The following is a 15,337-nucleotide window of genomic DNA, read 5'->3' as shown; positions in this document are numbered from 1 at the left end:
CAAACTTACAAACATTGCCATTAGATGAAGACGCTTCTTATAGCTCGATATATGCTTCGACTAAAGTTCAATTTGGAATAGGTAATAAACCGTTAAATAAATATTTATTTAACGGTTTATTACCTATTCCAAATTTGAATAAATACCCCCAAAAGCATTGGCAATTTATAAAGCAAAGGAACTTTATAAAAAAATACAATACTTAATAAAAGTAGGTTCATTACTTGAAAAAGCTATCTTTCAATATTATGCTTCTATTATAACATAATTATTTACCAACATATTGATACAATAGTTCAATATAGAACATAGTTAAGGTCAAAGGCCAAGCGTGATTTGTACCGAACTTTCCAGAGCGCGAGGATCAAATTGGCCGTATTATTCAATTACCCACTTCCCCGGCCGCCATTTTAGATTCCCTGATGCAATACGTTGCACCTCTCCGATTGATTTATTGTAAAATTTTATCGTTACGACCTTATGTGGGTCATGTAAGTACAAGGTAAAAGTTAAAACACTCAATGAGCATTGTCCAAAAAAAAATCACATGTACTTACTTTTTTTTTTCGTTAAAATAGGGTACCTATTTTAAGAATATAAATTAAATAATTTTGTAATTCATTGGCTACTTTTTTCTTAATAAATTTTTAAAGTTTCGCTCTGACGTCATCATCGGCGGCCAATCGACCTCTGCAGTATGTTTTAAATTTCCTTTCAATCTTATTTATAATGGCTGGTTCTTTAAATGTAAGTTCTCATTATGTGAAAGCTGATACGAGAAGCTTACCAAAAGTTCGAAACGTAATGTTGGTCGAATTTATTGCTAATTTAACGCCATTGAAGGTCAAACTAGGGTTAAACATATTTGTTCAAAAATATAAGTAACTAAATCTAATGGGTATTTTTTTCGTTTCTATACAGAAAAACGATCACTGACCTTATTCGTCGAAATGTTTTTGTAATGAGCAAAATTTTAAAAAAAGTTGGCAATTAAGAAGTTCATCCATACTAATATTATAAATGCGGAAGTATGTCTGTGTGTGTCTATCTGTCTGTAACCTAGTCACGCCCAAACCGCTGAATCGATTTAGCTGAAATTTGGTATGGGGATACTTTCAGTCACGGGAAAGGACGTAGGATTCTTTTTATCCCGAAAAAAAATACGGTTTCCCTACGTTAAACGAATTTTGCAACGGAGTTGCGGGTGTTATAAGAATAAAATATGATTGAAAAAAAAAAAAACTTTTTATGACGACAACCTAAAAAGTTGAATACAATATTTGCAAGTAAAGTCTTTATTTACATAAGCAAATACGGCCTAAGAATTGTAAGTAAACAGCTGAGTCTAATGTTACAGACTAACGACTACAATGCATAATTATTGACCTCTGAGGTGAACGACTCTTAAGTCTTAACTATGTGTTTTATTACCGTGGCGTAAATACGGCATATAGATACTTAAATAAAAATAAAAACTTTATATTTTTACTAACATAGGAATAAGATTATTGTTAACACTAACGTCTATGGGCTGTGATAGTCTGCAATAAATGTATTTTATTTTTTATTTATTTATTATTTATATGTATGCGTAAGATATATTTAAATTCTAATAACATATGTATAATGAATTCTGTACATAAATTACTACTTACTAGTAACAATAGAGTCGAAAATCACACAAATACTTGCGATTTTCAACAGTTCGCGAAAATATATTTTTTTGTCCATATTTTTAGCTAAGGCTTACAGAATTTATGCAGTTTTGACTAATTAGAAGCAGAACTTTTGTTTTAACATTGGTGGTTATTATACACAAAATGCATCAAAACCATAATATAGAAGCTGTAGGTATTATTAACGTAATAAAATAGTAAAACTGCAGGGCTCCAGTGTGGACTGTGGATCTCCACACTGACGTATGATCACATCACGCGTTTACTCGCAGGAAGCCGCTTAAGAGGTTTCATAAATAACAAACTCGATTACAATCAGACTTGAGTGTTAAAGAAGTCCTACACTATAAGAGACACTCTTATAGTAATTAAATACTTTTTTATGAAATATTTGTCGCTTAGAATTTAGAAACAACAACGATAATAAATATTTAATTATTTAACAAGAAATGAAATTCAATTTAAATTAAGTAGCACTTATCACTTATGTTGTCATTCTACCATGTAGACTAGACTGACAAAAAACCTAGAGGTTGTCAATAAGTTTAATTTTCATGTGTATGACCACGCATAACTTTTAGCAGAGTGGGATGATTTTGATAATTATTTGTTTACTGTAAAGGGTGTACTTCCAAGTTGGTCCCACTGTCATATTATGTCATTGTCACCAAATAACCACCAATGGTGATGGGATCCATGCGGAATAGAAGGAAATATATGCTGCATAACTATAACATTATGTACCTAATTATTTTGACCTGTTTTTCATAATCTTTGTTTAGTTGTCGGATGTGGTTACAAATTACAATTATTTTAGTATTAACGGTAGCTGTTGTACTTTGTACGTAATTACTTGTTGTTCTTGTGAATCACCAACTACTCATCATATTATGACCTCAAAACAATTTTTGTTCTTCCTGTTTAAACTTTAAAATTACAATGACAAGGAAATTTAGTTTTTTTCAGAAGGCAACCAATAAAATTCTACTTGGCTTAGTTTTAATTAAAGGCAGAAAGTTTATTAAAGCAAGTTCTGAATGCTTTTTAGTACTCGGTACGCACTTATGGTTTCGGTCGAATTTCAGGTAGGCCTTTTCCAAAACCCTATTGATTGCACTGTTGGTTATTGGTAAGCCTTTATGTCGTAGAAAATATTACTTATGACATACCGTTGTTTTGTGTGCAAAGTGCAATTTTTGTCGTTGCTTTAAGTATCTTGCTATGAAGATTTGCTAAGCGTAAAACTCTACCTCTTATCTACTCGTAGTATGCATTTGCAGCCAGTATCAAATCACACGAATTGACTCCTGTTACTGTTTGGCCGGGTCATTTAGTTCATATTACACTGCAAATTGCAATAGAATAGGGTCATTTGCATCTTGTAATTGAGCCTGGATGATACCAGAATGAACTGGCAAAATGTACTCGGATGGGTTACGACTTACGTATAGCCAAAAAACAATCTGTCCCCTTACTAATGTTATAAACTAGGTAAACCAGTGAACTTTTTATCACTTTCCTCCTGATATATCAGGAAAATATCCATGGAAGGCCAAGAATGGTTTATAAACCATTCTTGGCCTTCCATGGATATTTCAAGACCAAAATTATCCAAATCGATTCAACCGTTCTCGAGTTTTAGCGATACGAAATTGAAAATCTTTTCTATTTTATAGATGCGAAACTGTATGTTACTTCGTTAGGATTTAATTTACCGATTTAGATGAAATTTTATCTGTTTTGTGATTGCTTTGATTTCGAGCTTCTGACTACGTATGGGAACAGTACTTACAGTGCCCCCTAGGGCCCTATGCCATAAAAATGTAGGACAAATGTCGAATAAAATCCATAAGCATAACACTAAAACCACAGAATAACCGCAATATAACTATTCACCCGCATCTTTTTGTGATTTATAAAAGGGACTTTTGATCGTTTTCTGAATGAACATTGAATACCTATCGGTAAATTATTTGTAGGGGAATACAATGGTCACTTTTGTAATTAATTGTCTAACCTTCCCCAGAAACCTACATTTGTAAATTCTGTAAATATAATAGTTTTATTTTATTATTATTTTAAGGCTACGAATAAGGCTACGAAAGTCGAAACCGACAACGCAATCGCCAGCCAATTCACTAGTTTTGTAACCGATAGTTGACAACTTATAAATTAAGGAACTAGGGGTCAGAAATCATCATAATGAATACCCAATACCCATGATTGCTAACCTGTCTTCAGTTTGCACAATAAACGCCGATCGAGACGTTGGAGCTTGGACCATCTGTTCTATCGGAGAAATTAAATCATAAGCAGACCTATGAGATTTTGTCGGGTTATGTCAATCCCAGATCAAGACTAACATTGACTTGTCATTACTCATCCAAAGAATCTGCTTTTGGGGAATCAATTTCTCTGAAGTCTATTATAACCTACACATTGGGCACAGAGGCGGCGTAAGGCGTAGGCGACGTGGGCGGCCGCCCACGTCGCCTACTTTTTGAGCACTGAAGACGCGCGTTTCTGATGTACTCGTCTTTTGCGCGTTTTCATCGCGTTTTGTCACATATAAAGTTTAAACCTTTAGGCTTCCTTGCGTTTGCTGAGCGTTCAACTTGCGTTTGTATCGATACAAACGAGCGATGATACTCATAATATATTCGTAAAAAATAGTTTTATAAATTATACTTAAATAAAAGTTTGCGACCAAAAAATTATCTTTTTTAACAAACCCGTCCTCATGCGTCATCAATCAGCCGCCACTGATTGGGCTAAACGTGTAGACTGTAGAGGCCTACAGTTACTAAGTTAGCGGTTAGTTAAGAACGACTTATACGCTGGCCCAATGCGCTTGGCGGCGGTAATAGAGTGGCCGTTTTACATTGTGTTTCGAGTTACAAGAGGTTCAGATTACAATCCAATTAGTTCTATGGAAGTCTTTGTTTACAAATGTCAGCCTAAAAGTAAACTACTTTAGGAAGTCGATGATATATGAAACTAGTTTTGAGTGTTTTGACTCCGGAATATTTATAACTCTATGCTCCGGACTTGTTTTGACGATAAAAAAAACATTAGTATTTAGGAATCGGTACCTTTATAGAGTAATATTAAATATAATATTATATCTTTATACTCCATATTGGTATCTACAATTATATACTTGTACTGATTACAAATAAAAAATATATTTAAATATCTTTTTAAAGTTAAAAAAAAACTAGAATTCTAAGGACTGTTCAGTGTTTATTACTAGATATTGCCATCGTTAAGGTGAAAATCCCATAAAAACCTTACTTTTTCGGACAGAAAGTATACTATGTGATATGTCCTTCCCAAGTCAAATCTACGTATATTGTGTCTTTCAAACCCTTCTTGACGCAATCAACTAAACAAACTCTTCCTCTTTCTTTCATCTAAAATAATGTAGAAAACCTATTTTTTTGTCCTGACATCATTATAAAAAAATATATTTTTATTGTTACAGAAAAACTCCCTAGATCTCTACATCTCGTACCAAAGAGGTCCGTTCTACAAGGCGGAGTTTCAAACAGAGTTGGACTTAGTCAAATTCCACATCGCAGATGTGACCGACAAACGTCTGTTCGTCTCTGTCATGCACTCAGAAAACCTAGTTAATCTGTACGTGTCGGAGATAAACAAGAACTACACTCAGTACAATTTCGTGCTGAGTTTGGAACAAGTGCTGTCTTACTTCCCCGAAGGCAACTGGAAGGATAGTTGGCTTGAGTAAGTATAAGAGCTGTTTAAGAGTTTTGTAAGATGATGTTTGTATAAAGGTCATGGCCAAGAAGCCGCCCACAATTTAAAGATCGCTACGTGATTATAAAAGAAGCAATGAGGAATTAGATATCAACCAATAACGTATAATAGTAGCCAATAACGTGTCATGAATGAACGCAATCTACCAATAACAACCCTTCTAAGCAGAATATCTACTAATAGTGTGTCTCCGTAAGGCGTACATACATTTTGCCAAGCGATTTCTTAAATATATTTTGAGTACCGTCTATATCAGGGCCGGGTTCATATTTTTATGAGTATAGGTCACTTTAATTTTGCCGCCCCTATGTACGAACTCTGCCCATCCTAGGACGCTGCCGCCCCCTCTGGGACGCCATAGGACGCTGCCGCCTATAGGCCATGGCCTATACTGCCTATACATAAATCCAGAGCTGGCCTATATATAAAAAATAAGAATTAATGAATCCAATAATAATTAAATAGTAGTTTGTATCTTCAAGAAGTCTAATCCTTAACCTTTCCAGGGACGTAACCGAAGATCCCTTCACTGATCTCTACCGCGTCGAAGGTCTGAAGGGCATCTACATCGCGTCCAAAGTGAACTACAAGTCGCAGATACCGAATATCGAGCCTGACCACCTGGTGTCCCTGATCACGTTCGATCATGGTGTCACATGGGCGCCGATCACGCCGCCCACGGAGGACGAGAATGGTGAGTAGCACAAAAGTGGTAATTATTGCTCATTCAGCAAAATCGGTTCAGCGGTTACGAGGTAACAACCTCTTCACGCCCAAACGACCAAAATATGAGAAAGTTTTTTTCTCTTGTCACTTTCGCATAATTATTTTATCATATTAGTGGGACTTCCATATAGCCCGATACAGTCCAGACAATGCAGGCTGATGATGTCCATGCACCGGATGGGCATGAAGAGTCGGCCCGGCGCTTGATGCGCATGTGCCCTCACACTTCACAGCCATCTCTGCTAATGACTAGATTAATTTTTTGGTAGTACTTTTTACTTTGCTGTACTCATAGTACATTGAGATACACAACCATCTCTGGCCATGTATAAATTTCTTTGATAGTTTTCTTCATAGTTTTACTTTGTCTGTACTCAGTTACATAACATTAAGATGATTGCCGGATCTGTCAGTATGTCTAGGACTCTCAATTGAACGATTGGAATACTCAACACCTTAATACGGGTGATAATGTACGTACTGGTGAAGCGTAAGTAGTAGAACAGGGGGGCTATTATGAGCTCTTAAATCCATTCACTTTACGTCCTTATACAGTCAGTATAAGGACGTAAAGTGAATGGATTTAAGAGCTCATAATAGGCCCCCAGTACTGTCAAAGAAATTGATTACATAGAATATAATTAGATTATAGGCAACAGCCAACCGCCAACAGGCGGACATACATTATTTGGTCGGGTTTAAAGTTTAAAGTCGCAATTATTTACCACTTGGACCTTGAGTGACATAACCTTTTTTTATGGACATAACCTGGCTAACTAGCATAGAATACGGCCAATTATCCGGCCAGTGTCTTGTAAGAAACTTAACAGTCTGATGACGAGAATCGAGATGATGTTCTCGTAAGATTTTTGCTGATTTAACCTAACAATCTCGACTTTATTTCTATTGCAATAAAGGCTACACTTGTAGCCATTGTAGCAGGAATTCTGTAGATTTGATAAGCTAATTAAGACTCTATTGCAATTGTAATAAATACCACTTTTGTTTCAGGAAAACCGCTCAACTGCCACATCGAGAACTCTTGCAGTTTGCACTTATGTCAGAAGTTCAGTCAATTATACCCGGCCACAAGGTGAGATTCGTTTGATTATCCCTAAAGCCAGGGCTTCCCAAACTTATTTGTACTGAGACGCCCTTGGTACTTTGCCATTTCTTTACGACGCCCCTCAAGTCTCAACCCAGCCCCCAAAAATACTTTCCAATTTTAGAACCAGCCTACATAGGTTATCATAAAAACACTATAATGGAGAATGTTACTAGGTATGCCAAATTGCTTGAAATTTGGTCACAGTAAAGCCTGTGTGTATACAAATACACTAGTTTTCGTTGCAGTCAATAATACCTAGTAGTTTTGATTTTATAGGGATTCAAAGTTTCGAAAAATATCGATTCCCGCTAACAGTCCCGCGACCGAAAATTTAGGGGGCTCCCATACAAAAATTACAATTTTTGGCCTATTTTGCTCTATAAACTATATTCTCTATTTTAGACGTCGTCTATTTTAGACGTGGGCGAGCCATGCTTCGGCACGAATGGGCCGGCTTGACCGGAGAAATACCACGTTCTCACAGAAAACCGGCGTGAAACAGCGCTTGCGCTGTGTTTCGCCGAGTGAGTGAGTTTACCGGAAGCCCAATCCCCTACCCTGTTCCCTTCCCTACCCTCCCCTATTCCCTTCCCATCCCATCCTAACCCTCCCCTATTACCCTGTTCCCTCTTAAAAGGCCGGCAACGCACCTGCAGCTCTTCTGATGCTGCGAGTGTCCATGGGCGACGGAAGTTGCTTTCCAGCAGGTGACCCGTTTGCTCGTTTGTCCCCTTATTTCATAAAAAAATAACGGTATGTGTATTCATGAGCGAGTCCGATTAGTAAAAAAATACAAATAAATAATCGGCCAAGTGCGAGTCGGACTGGCGCACGAAGAGTTCCGTACCGCTACAGTGATTTTTGTATGGGGGCCCCCCTTAAATTTTTATTTTGTTTTAATATTATTATTAAATATTAAAGTACACATATAATTAAGGCCTTGGTGAAAATTTCAAGTGCCTACCTTTTGCCGTTATTGAGATAGAGCAAAAAATCACGTTTATTGTATGGGGCCCGCGCGGCAGAATTGTGCTATGACGTCACACCGTTACCGGGCGCCGGTAATATTCTTTATTTTTGACAGAGAATGTGGACTGCTAATAATCAAAATTAGGTAACATTCTCCATTTGGGCATTAATATTTTTATTAGGAAATATAAATGACCAAATCAAAACATAAGCATAAAAATTAAAAGAGATATTGATTAATCCTTAATTAATTAAAGCCTTTTAATCCTTAATTAAAGCCAGCGAGGCCGGCTAATGTGAAGGATGCGCTTGCTTTTCTGAGCATGGCTTCTGAAACCAGGGATTAAGACTGCCCGGGAATCGGGATGTATAAAATATGATTTGGTTGTGTTGACCGCTCCTGGGACAGTTTGGAAAGCCCTGCCTAAAGCAATTGTTAAATTAACGTCGTTAAAGTATTTTGAACTCTATCCCAAGTAGTTAATGTCCATTGTGTAGTGTATGAGTTTAAATTGTTAAATAAGTGTATCAAGTGTGTAATTTTGCGAGCAAAATGTGTGTGTTAAGGCCTTTGGGTTGCATAAATTAATGTGCTGTTTATATGAACATGAAGTTTTGTGTTTGTCGGCCATTATCTTATATTATATAAAATTCTCGTGTCACAATGTTAGGCCGCGTACTCCTCCGAAACGGCCCGAATTTAACCAAATTTTATATGCATATTCAGTGGGTCTGAGAATCGGCTACTGGGTACTTTTTATATTGATAAGTGCATTTGTTGAATAAATAATAGTAAATTATTACAACTCGAGGCTGACGGCGACCATTGTTTCTGCGACGGGATAGCGATGGACGTTGCCATGGTGTGGCCATGGTGACATACTTATTTAGTCACTTCAATAAAATGATACGGGCGAAATACTTTATATGGCAAATAAACGTTTGCCGGGACAGCTAGTAATAATTATATTAAAATAAAAAATATAAAATAAGAAGTATTGCATAACCACATTCTTAGTGTATTTCAGGAAACTAGAGATCGTCCAATGGTCGAAATTCGACCTTACTTGCAACAACATTAGGACTACTACCTATGTTTTGTAAAAAATATTGACTTCATCATAGTTTTTTTCAATTCTTGTCTCTGGGACTCAGCTGATCTCAGACTGGCCGTTTAAGCATTGTCTAATAGTATCTAAAATAAATAAAAAAAACAATAATCCATTTTCAATTTGTCAACTTGTTGTCAACAGACTTCAACCATAAATAAAAGAGTATAATTCGTACGTATAGGCTTGTCATTTTTCCTAGTACTAGTGTCGTAGTGTGTGTAACGTTTTATTTGTTAAAAATATATATGATAAAAGCATAACTGTGCGAAATTTCATGCTCCTACATTTCCCCATTTTTCGTAAAAAGGGTTACAAAGTTTTTCTCTTACGTATTAATATATAGTTTCAGGAAATAGTCGTTTATCATGCAGTCTGTTATGCTTAAAGATTTTATATTGTTATTCATTTACTCTCAGAAGTATATTATTTCTGAGGGTCAATAAGGAATTCATAATAACATAAGAAATTCATAATAACAATATCAATTTCATATGATATAAAATCTGTACACTAATAAAACACACTTTTCTTGCACTTTTTCCACTATATTTAGATATTATTATAACTTTTAACAAATAACACGACCGGTTTCGAAATTATTCATCATCAGGTGTAAGTTTAACGTCGGTACTTTTAAAAAATTAAATATTATCAAAACAAACATTAGGGATAAAAAACAAACATTAGGGATAAAACATTAGGAAAAAAGTACCACGATGCTGACAACCCTAATGTTTGTTTTGATAATATTTAATTTTTTAAAAATAATATTTAATTTTTTAAAAGTACCGACGTTAAACTTACACCTGATGATGAATAATTTCGAAACCGGTCGTGTTATTTGTTAAAAGTTATAATAATATCTAAATATAGTGGAAAAAGTGCAAGAAAAGTGTGTTTTATTAGTGTACAACATGAATTTCCACCAAGAACCGACAGTACAATCAATTACATATGATATAAAATCTTATTATAACTCATAGTAGTTTATATTATTATTATTGATTATTACATACTCAGACCTCACCGGATCCGATCTGATATAATTACAGATATTATCATAATTTGTTATACTTACTCATTACTATAACACTTCTACTCAGTTTGAAGTTCAAGAAATTATCTTGCAGCTTTAAAATTGCCAGACTCGATCCAAATTGTATTATTTTTGTATTTGGAATTGACGTTATGTTGTATGTTCGCTTGTTTACAGACCAACCGGCCCGTATATGAGGTAACTTATGTGGATGTTGCATTGGTTTGTTCCTTACGATGGCTTTTTGGGGCTTCACCATCATTTCATAATTTTGGGGTACATTATTTTTTCACATAGGTATATGGACTAGGAGACTGGTTTATTTTAGTACAGATTTTTCTTGAAGTAATAGGTGTTTTATGTGAATAATGAAATATTCACTGAAACTTATCATAAGTTCTACTGCACACTTGGTATTTATTACCTAATGTTATGGGCCACTGAAATCTTCTGTACTATTTATAATTGGTGTGGTCTTACACACTATTGAGCAAATGATTAAGTAATTATTGTAAAAACTGTACTAATTTCAATTAAGTTATAGTCTGTCAAAAAAGTGAAGAAATTAAAAAGTGGCAACATCGTAGTGTCATCCCTTTCAAATTAATCTACGACAAAAGGGATGACACTACGATGTTGCCACTTTTTTATTTCTTCACTTTTTTGACAGACTATTATTGTTAGTGGTCCTATGAATGAATTTCTCAGGATGTTGAACTAGATTATTACTTCGTATCATTGGGGCAACACCTTTACATGTTACATGTTAAAGTTAATTGCTGATTAAGTATATATTATGAGATTACTCGCATTAATGAAGGAGATCACAGAATATTGAAAAGATTAGCACCAACTTGATAAAGTTGGCTTTAATCCTATTAATTACTGTCGATTTTCCTGAACTTTAAAATCGGTATAAGTGAAATCTTAGGATGATACAACTGTTTTTATTATTGAATATCGTTTCATCTCATACATTTGTTTTTTGCAATAGGTTTTTAAGACCAGCTTAGTTTTTATTTGGTAACAAAATGAGTGTTGTTTTAAAAATGTTACTAATATATTTTTCGTTTTTATGTTAAAGTATAGATTGTAATTTTTATAAATCACTAGCGAGTTATTATTTTTAGTTATTAATCTATGATGAGTGTAAAGTTTTACATTAAATATGTAATGCATGTTTTTCCTACATCTCTGTGTTACCTTTTGGTATATTTCTAAATGTATAAATTTGTAATGATTGTGGAAAAAAACAGGAAAATAGTTACTATTGCATGCCCTCTTTTAAAACCACTTGTGATTAGTTTCAAGTTAATTATTTAACATAATATCATGTTATCTCTTCTCTGTTGGATAACGTGAAAGAGATAGCATGATATTTCAACTCAGGATTTGTATATCTAAACATCCTAGATTGACGCAATGTGGACATATAGTTTTAAAACTTGGGCGCACTCTCAAATCACAGGGGTATTCAGGGAATACTAAAGTAAAAATTTTCAACCTCCATTTTGTTTTCAGGTCCGCAAGCATCATGAGTTCGAAGTCTGCGCCTGGTATTATAATGGCCACGGGGGTTGTCGGTAAATCCCTCAAGGGAATCCCCGGGGTGTACCTCAGTAGGGACGCAGGGCTCACATGGAAAAGGATACTCAAAGACTACTACTTCTTCAACTATGGTGACCATGGCGGTGTATTGATCGCTGTGAAGTATTTCAAGACGAGGGGTGAAACGAGCAGGATACTGTATTCGACGAACGAGGGACTGGATTGGAAGTCTTATCGGTGAGTTTTTTTTTAATTTGCAATAAATAGATCAAAGGTTTTACGAAGTTTTTGACACCGATTTTGTTTATTAGATGGATTTTGGGAATACTTTGCACTAATGTAGGCTATATTTTAATTGCGCGCTGTAAACTGAAGTCCACGCGGACGGAGAAGCGGTCAACTGCTAGTTCAATACATTTTGTTGGCAATTAGGCAATAAATTCCCTTCACAATCAAAGGCATTGTGTAACTATAACTTCTGTATACAACTGGATCATTTTAATTTCCAAAATTTCATTCGTCGCATTTTAAATCATTCAAATTAAACTCCAAATTAACAGGAAATACTAAAATACAGGGAAGACTAAACCTAATAGGTTTTGTACTAATAATTTTATCATAAACTACATACCTACTTTGGTAGTAGAGATAGAATAGGTCGCCTATGAATAATGATTAGTTACATATTATATCTAAATTATTGTAGTCGCTATCAGTCAAGGGCAATGTATGTGTGATAGGTCGTGAAATTTAATATTATTGTTTTGTTTATTATATGAAAAGTTTGCCTCGTCAACTCTCATAATTTCTAATTATGGGTGTGTTCGTAAACTCTTAACAGTTTACTGGCGAGAAGGTCAAAATGGCCAAAACATACTTAAAGGCAAAACTGGTATAACTTCAGAACATAATATTATATACTCATTTTCTTTTATAATATAGACTATCAAAAGTAATCGGTAGCTATATATACGATTCTTAGTAATGTTCGTAATTAATTTATTTTATGATGAAATAAATGAAGGAAAATGATAAGCATTAATTTACATTTAACTTGCAGTTTAAATTGTTGCAAACAGGTAAAATTTCACGAAAATGGTGTTGTTATTGTATAGTTCATAATGATACACCAAAGAAACAAAAAAATAATAATAAGTAATGATTTTGTTTTTCTTTAGATTCAACGCCGATGACCTTCGAATCTACGGTTTAATGACTGAGCCAGGAGAGAATACAACCACGTTTACAATGTTCGGCTCAGCCAACGAGCAACATCAATGGATCATCATCACCATAGACCTCTTCAACACTTTCCCCAGAAACTGTACAGCCAACGACTACAAATTCTGGTCTCCCACTCCGAACAATTCCTCCGTATCTTGCGTTCTCGGTATGAAAGACACCTTCCAAAGACGGTTAGCGCATACTAACTGCTACAACGGTGTAGGCTACGATAGACCCATTGAAAAGAAACCCTGTGTCTGCAGTAGGAGGGACTACGAATGCGATTTCGGTTTCGTTCTATCCAATAACATTTGCGTCAGAAACCAGTCAATGAAATTCGACCCGTATGCGGTCCCGAATCATTGCAAACCCGGAGACTTTTACAAGCGGACGAAGGGTTACAGAAAGATCGATGGGGACGTTTGCACCCCAGCCCATTATATGCCGTACGAACCTGACATCATTCCTTGTCCCATCGACGCGCCTGCTGAGTTCATTCTGGTGGCTTTACGGGACAAAATTGCCCGAATCGATCTTTTCGACAATTCCACCATTATACCCGTTAAAGGACAACAGAATATAGTAGCTATTGAGTACGATATGAAAAACGATTGCATCTACTGGGCTGATATTGAGTTGGATCGGATCAGCCGACAATGCTACAAGCACGGTTCTCTACCAGAAATCGTGGTAGATACAGAGCTAGCGAGTATAGAAGGAATGGCCTTGGATTGGATCTCAAATGTTTTGTTCTTCGTTGACGGTATGAGGAAGACTATTGAAGCTGTCCGAACAGATCTGACCAGCAGTGGACGAATGAGGGTGACGATTTTGGACTCAAAAGTATTGTCCAAGCCGCGTGGAATTGCCGTGCATCCCAGAGCTGGGTTCCTCTACTGGACCGACTGGGACAGGAACCATCCATCCGTTTCTAGATCCAACCTGGACGGTACCAACGTTAAGAAACTGTTCACTCAACCCATCGTTAAATGGCCTAACGGCATTACCGTAGATCAAATGGCTGAACGTATCTATTGGGTCGACGCTATGGAGGACTATATTGCGAGCGCGGATTTAAACGGCCAATACTTCAGGAAAATCCTGTCCAACGATGAGAAAGTGTCTCATCCATTTGCAGTAGCAGTGCTGAAGGGTAAAATGTACTGGGATGATTGGAAGGCGAAATCTATCTTCATAGCCGATAAGGACACTGGAGCCAACGTGATCACGATAAACAACTCGTTTTCTGGTCTTATGGATTTGAAGGTGTTTGCTCATTCGGTCCAGTATGGATCGAACGCGTGCTCATACAATAACACAGGCTGCGAAACTCTCTGTTTGGGCGGCCCGGGCAATACTTTCAGTTGCCTCTGTCCGGATGGCTTCAAGAACGTCAATGGCAAATGTATGTGTCCCAACGGCATGGAGCCGTCAGCTAATATGACGTGTCCACAGAAGGATGGCACCTGTGATACGGTAAGTAGATTTTTCAGTAATTCTGTTCACTAAACATTTAAGAGCCTATTTAAAGTTCAGGCCAAGTTTGCTTATTTCAAAGTCTTTATCTCATAAAAAAGGCCGTCTGTGCACGTGCTACTGTATTTGTAATGTTGCGAGTGTACATGGGCGACGGTAGTTGCTTTCCAATAGGTGACCCGTTTGCTCGTTTGCCCCTAATTTTATATATATTTTTTTAATAAATCAATAATTTTTATTTTTAAATTCAGAACGAGTTCAAATGCAAGAACGGTCTTTGCATCGCGTCGACGTGGCGATGCGACTCCAACGACGACTGCGGCGACTTGTCGGACGAGGAGGGATGTGCTTGCCCGCCGCTGTGGCTACACTGCGGCAACGGACACTGTTATAAAGCCCACTGGCGTTGCGACGGCGAGGCGGATTGTCCCGACATGAGTGACGAGAAAGGTAATAACTTAATAAGATAAATATTGTCAGATGTGTGTGCGTATACATGTAAGTATGCATGTGCGTGTACACGTGTTTGCGTGAGTGTATACGTGTAAGTTTCCATGTGCTTTTCACATGCGCTTTGAAGGCGGCGAAGCGGACTGTCCCGACATGAGTGATGAGAAAGGTAAAAAAGCTGTGTGTAACGTATGTGAGTATACGTGTGTATGCGTGTATGTGTTCGTGAGCG

At 36.4% G+C, this 15,337-nt stretch overlaps 1 protein-coding gene across 1 annotated transcript in view; it reads left to right on the top strand.

Annotated features, from left to right (window-relative positions):
* Window positions 1–15,337, top strand: part of LOC121735041 (sortilin-related receptor-like) — a 44,842-nt gene that overhangs the window by 13,499 nt on the left and 16,006 nt on the right. The window contains exons 9-15 of the mRNA XM_042125708.1: window positions 5,161–5,423; window positions 5,963–6,150; window positions 7,194–7,275; window positions 10,585–10,605; window positions 11,929–12,192; window positions 13,134–14,655; window positions 14,907–15,105. Coding sequence (XP_041981642.1) covers window positions 5,161–5,423; window positions 5,963–6,150; window positions 7,194–7,275; window positions 10,585–10,605; window positions 11,929–12,192; window positions 13,134–14,655; window positions 14,907–15,105 — 2,539 coding nt within the window. The remainder of the gene's footprint in view (window positions 1–5,160; window positions 5,424–5,962; window positions 6,151–7,193; window positions 7,276–10,584; window positions 10,606–11,928; window positions 12,193–13,133; window positions 14,656–14,906; window positions 15,106–15,337) is intronic.

This window comes from Aricia agestis, chromosome 16, assembly GCF_905147365.1.
Source record: "Aricia agestis chromosome 16, ilAriAges1.1, whole genome shotgun sequence".
Classification (NCBI taxonomy): domain Eukaryota; kingdom Metazoa; phylum Arthropoda; class Insecta; order Lepidoptera; family Lycaenidae; genus Aricia; species Aricia agestis.
The sequence above is the reverse complement of the archived record's forward strand: the minus strand, read 5'-3'. Positions and strand labels throughout refer to the sequence as shown.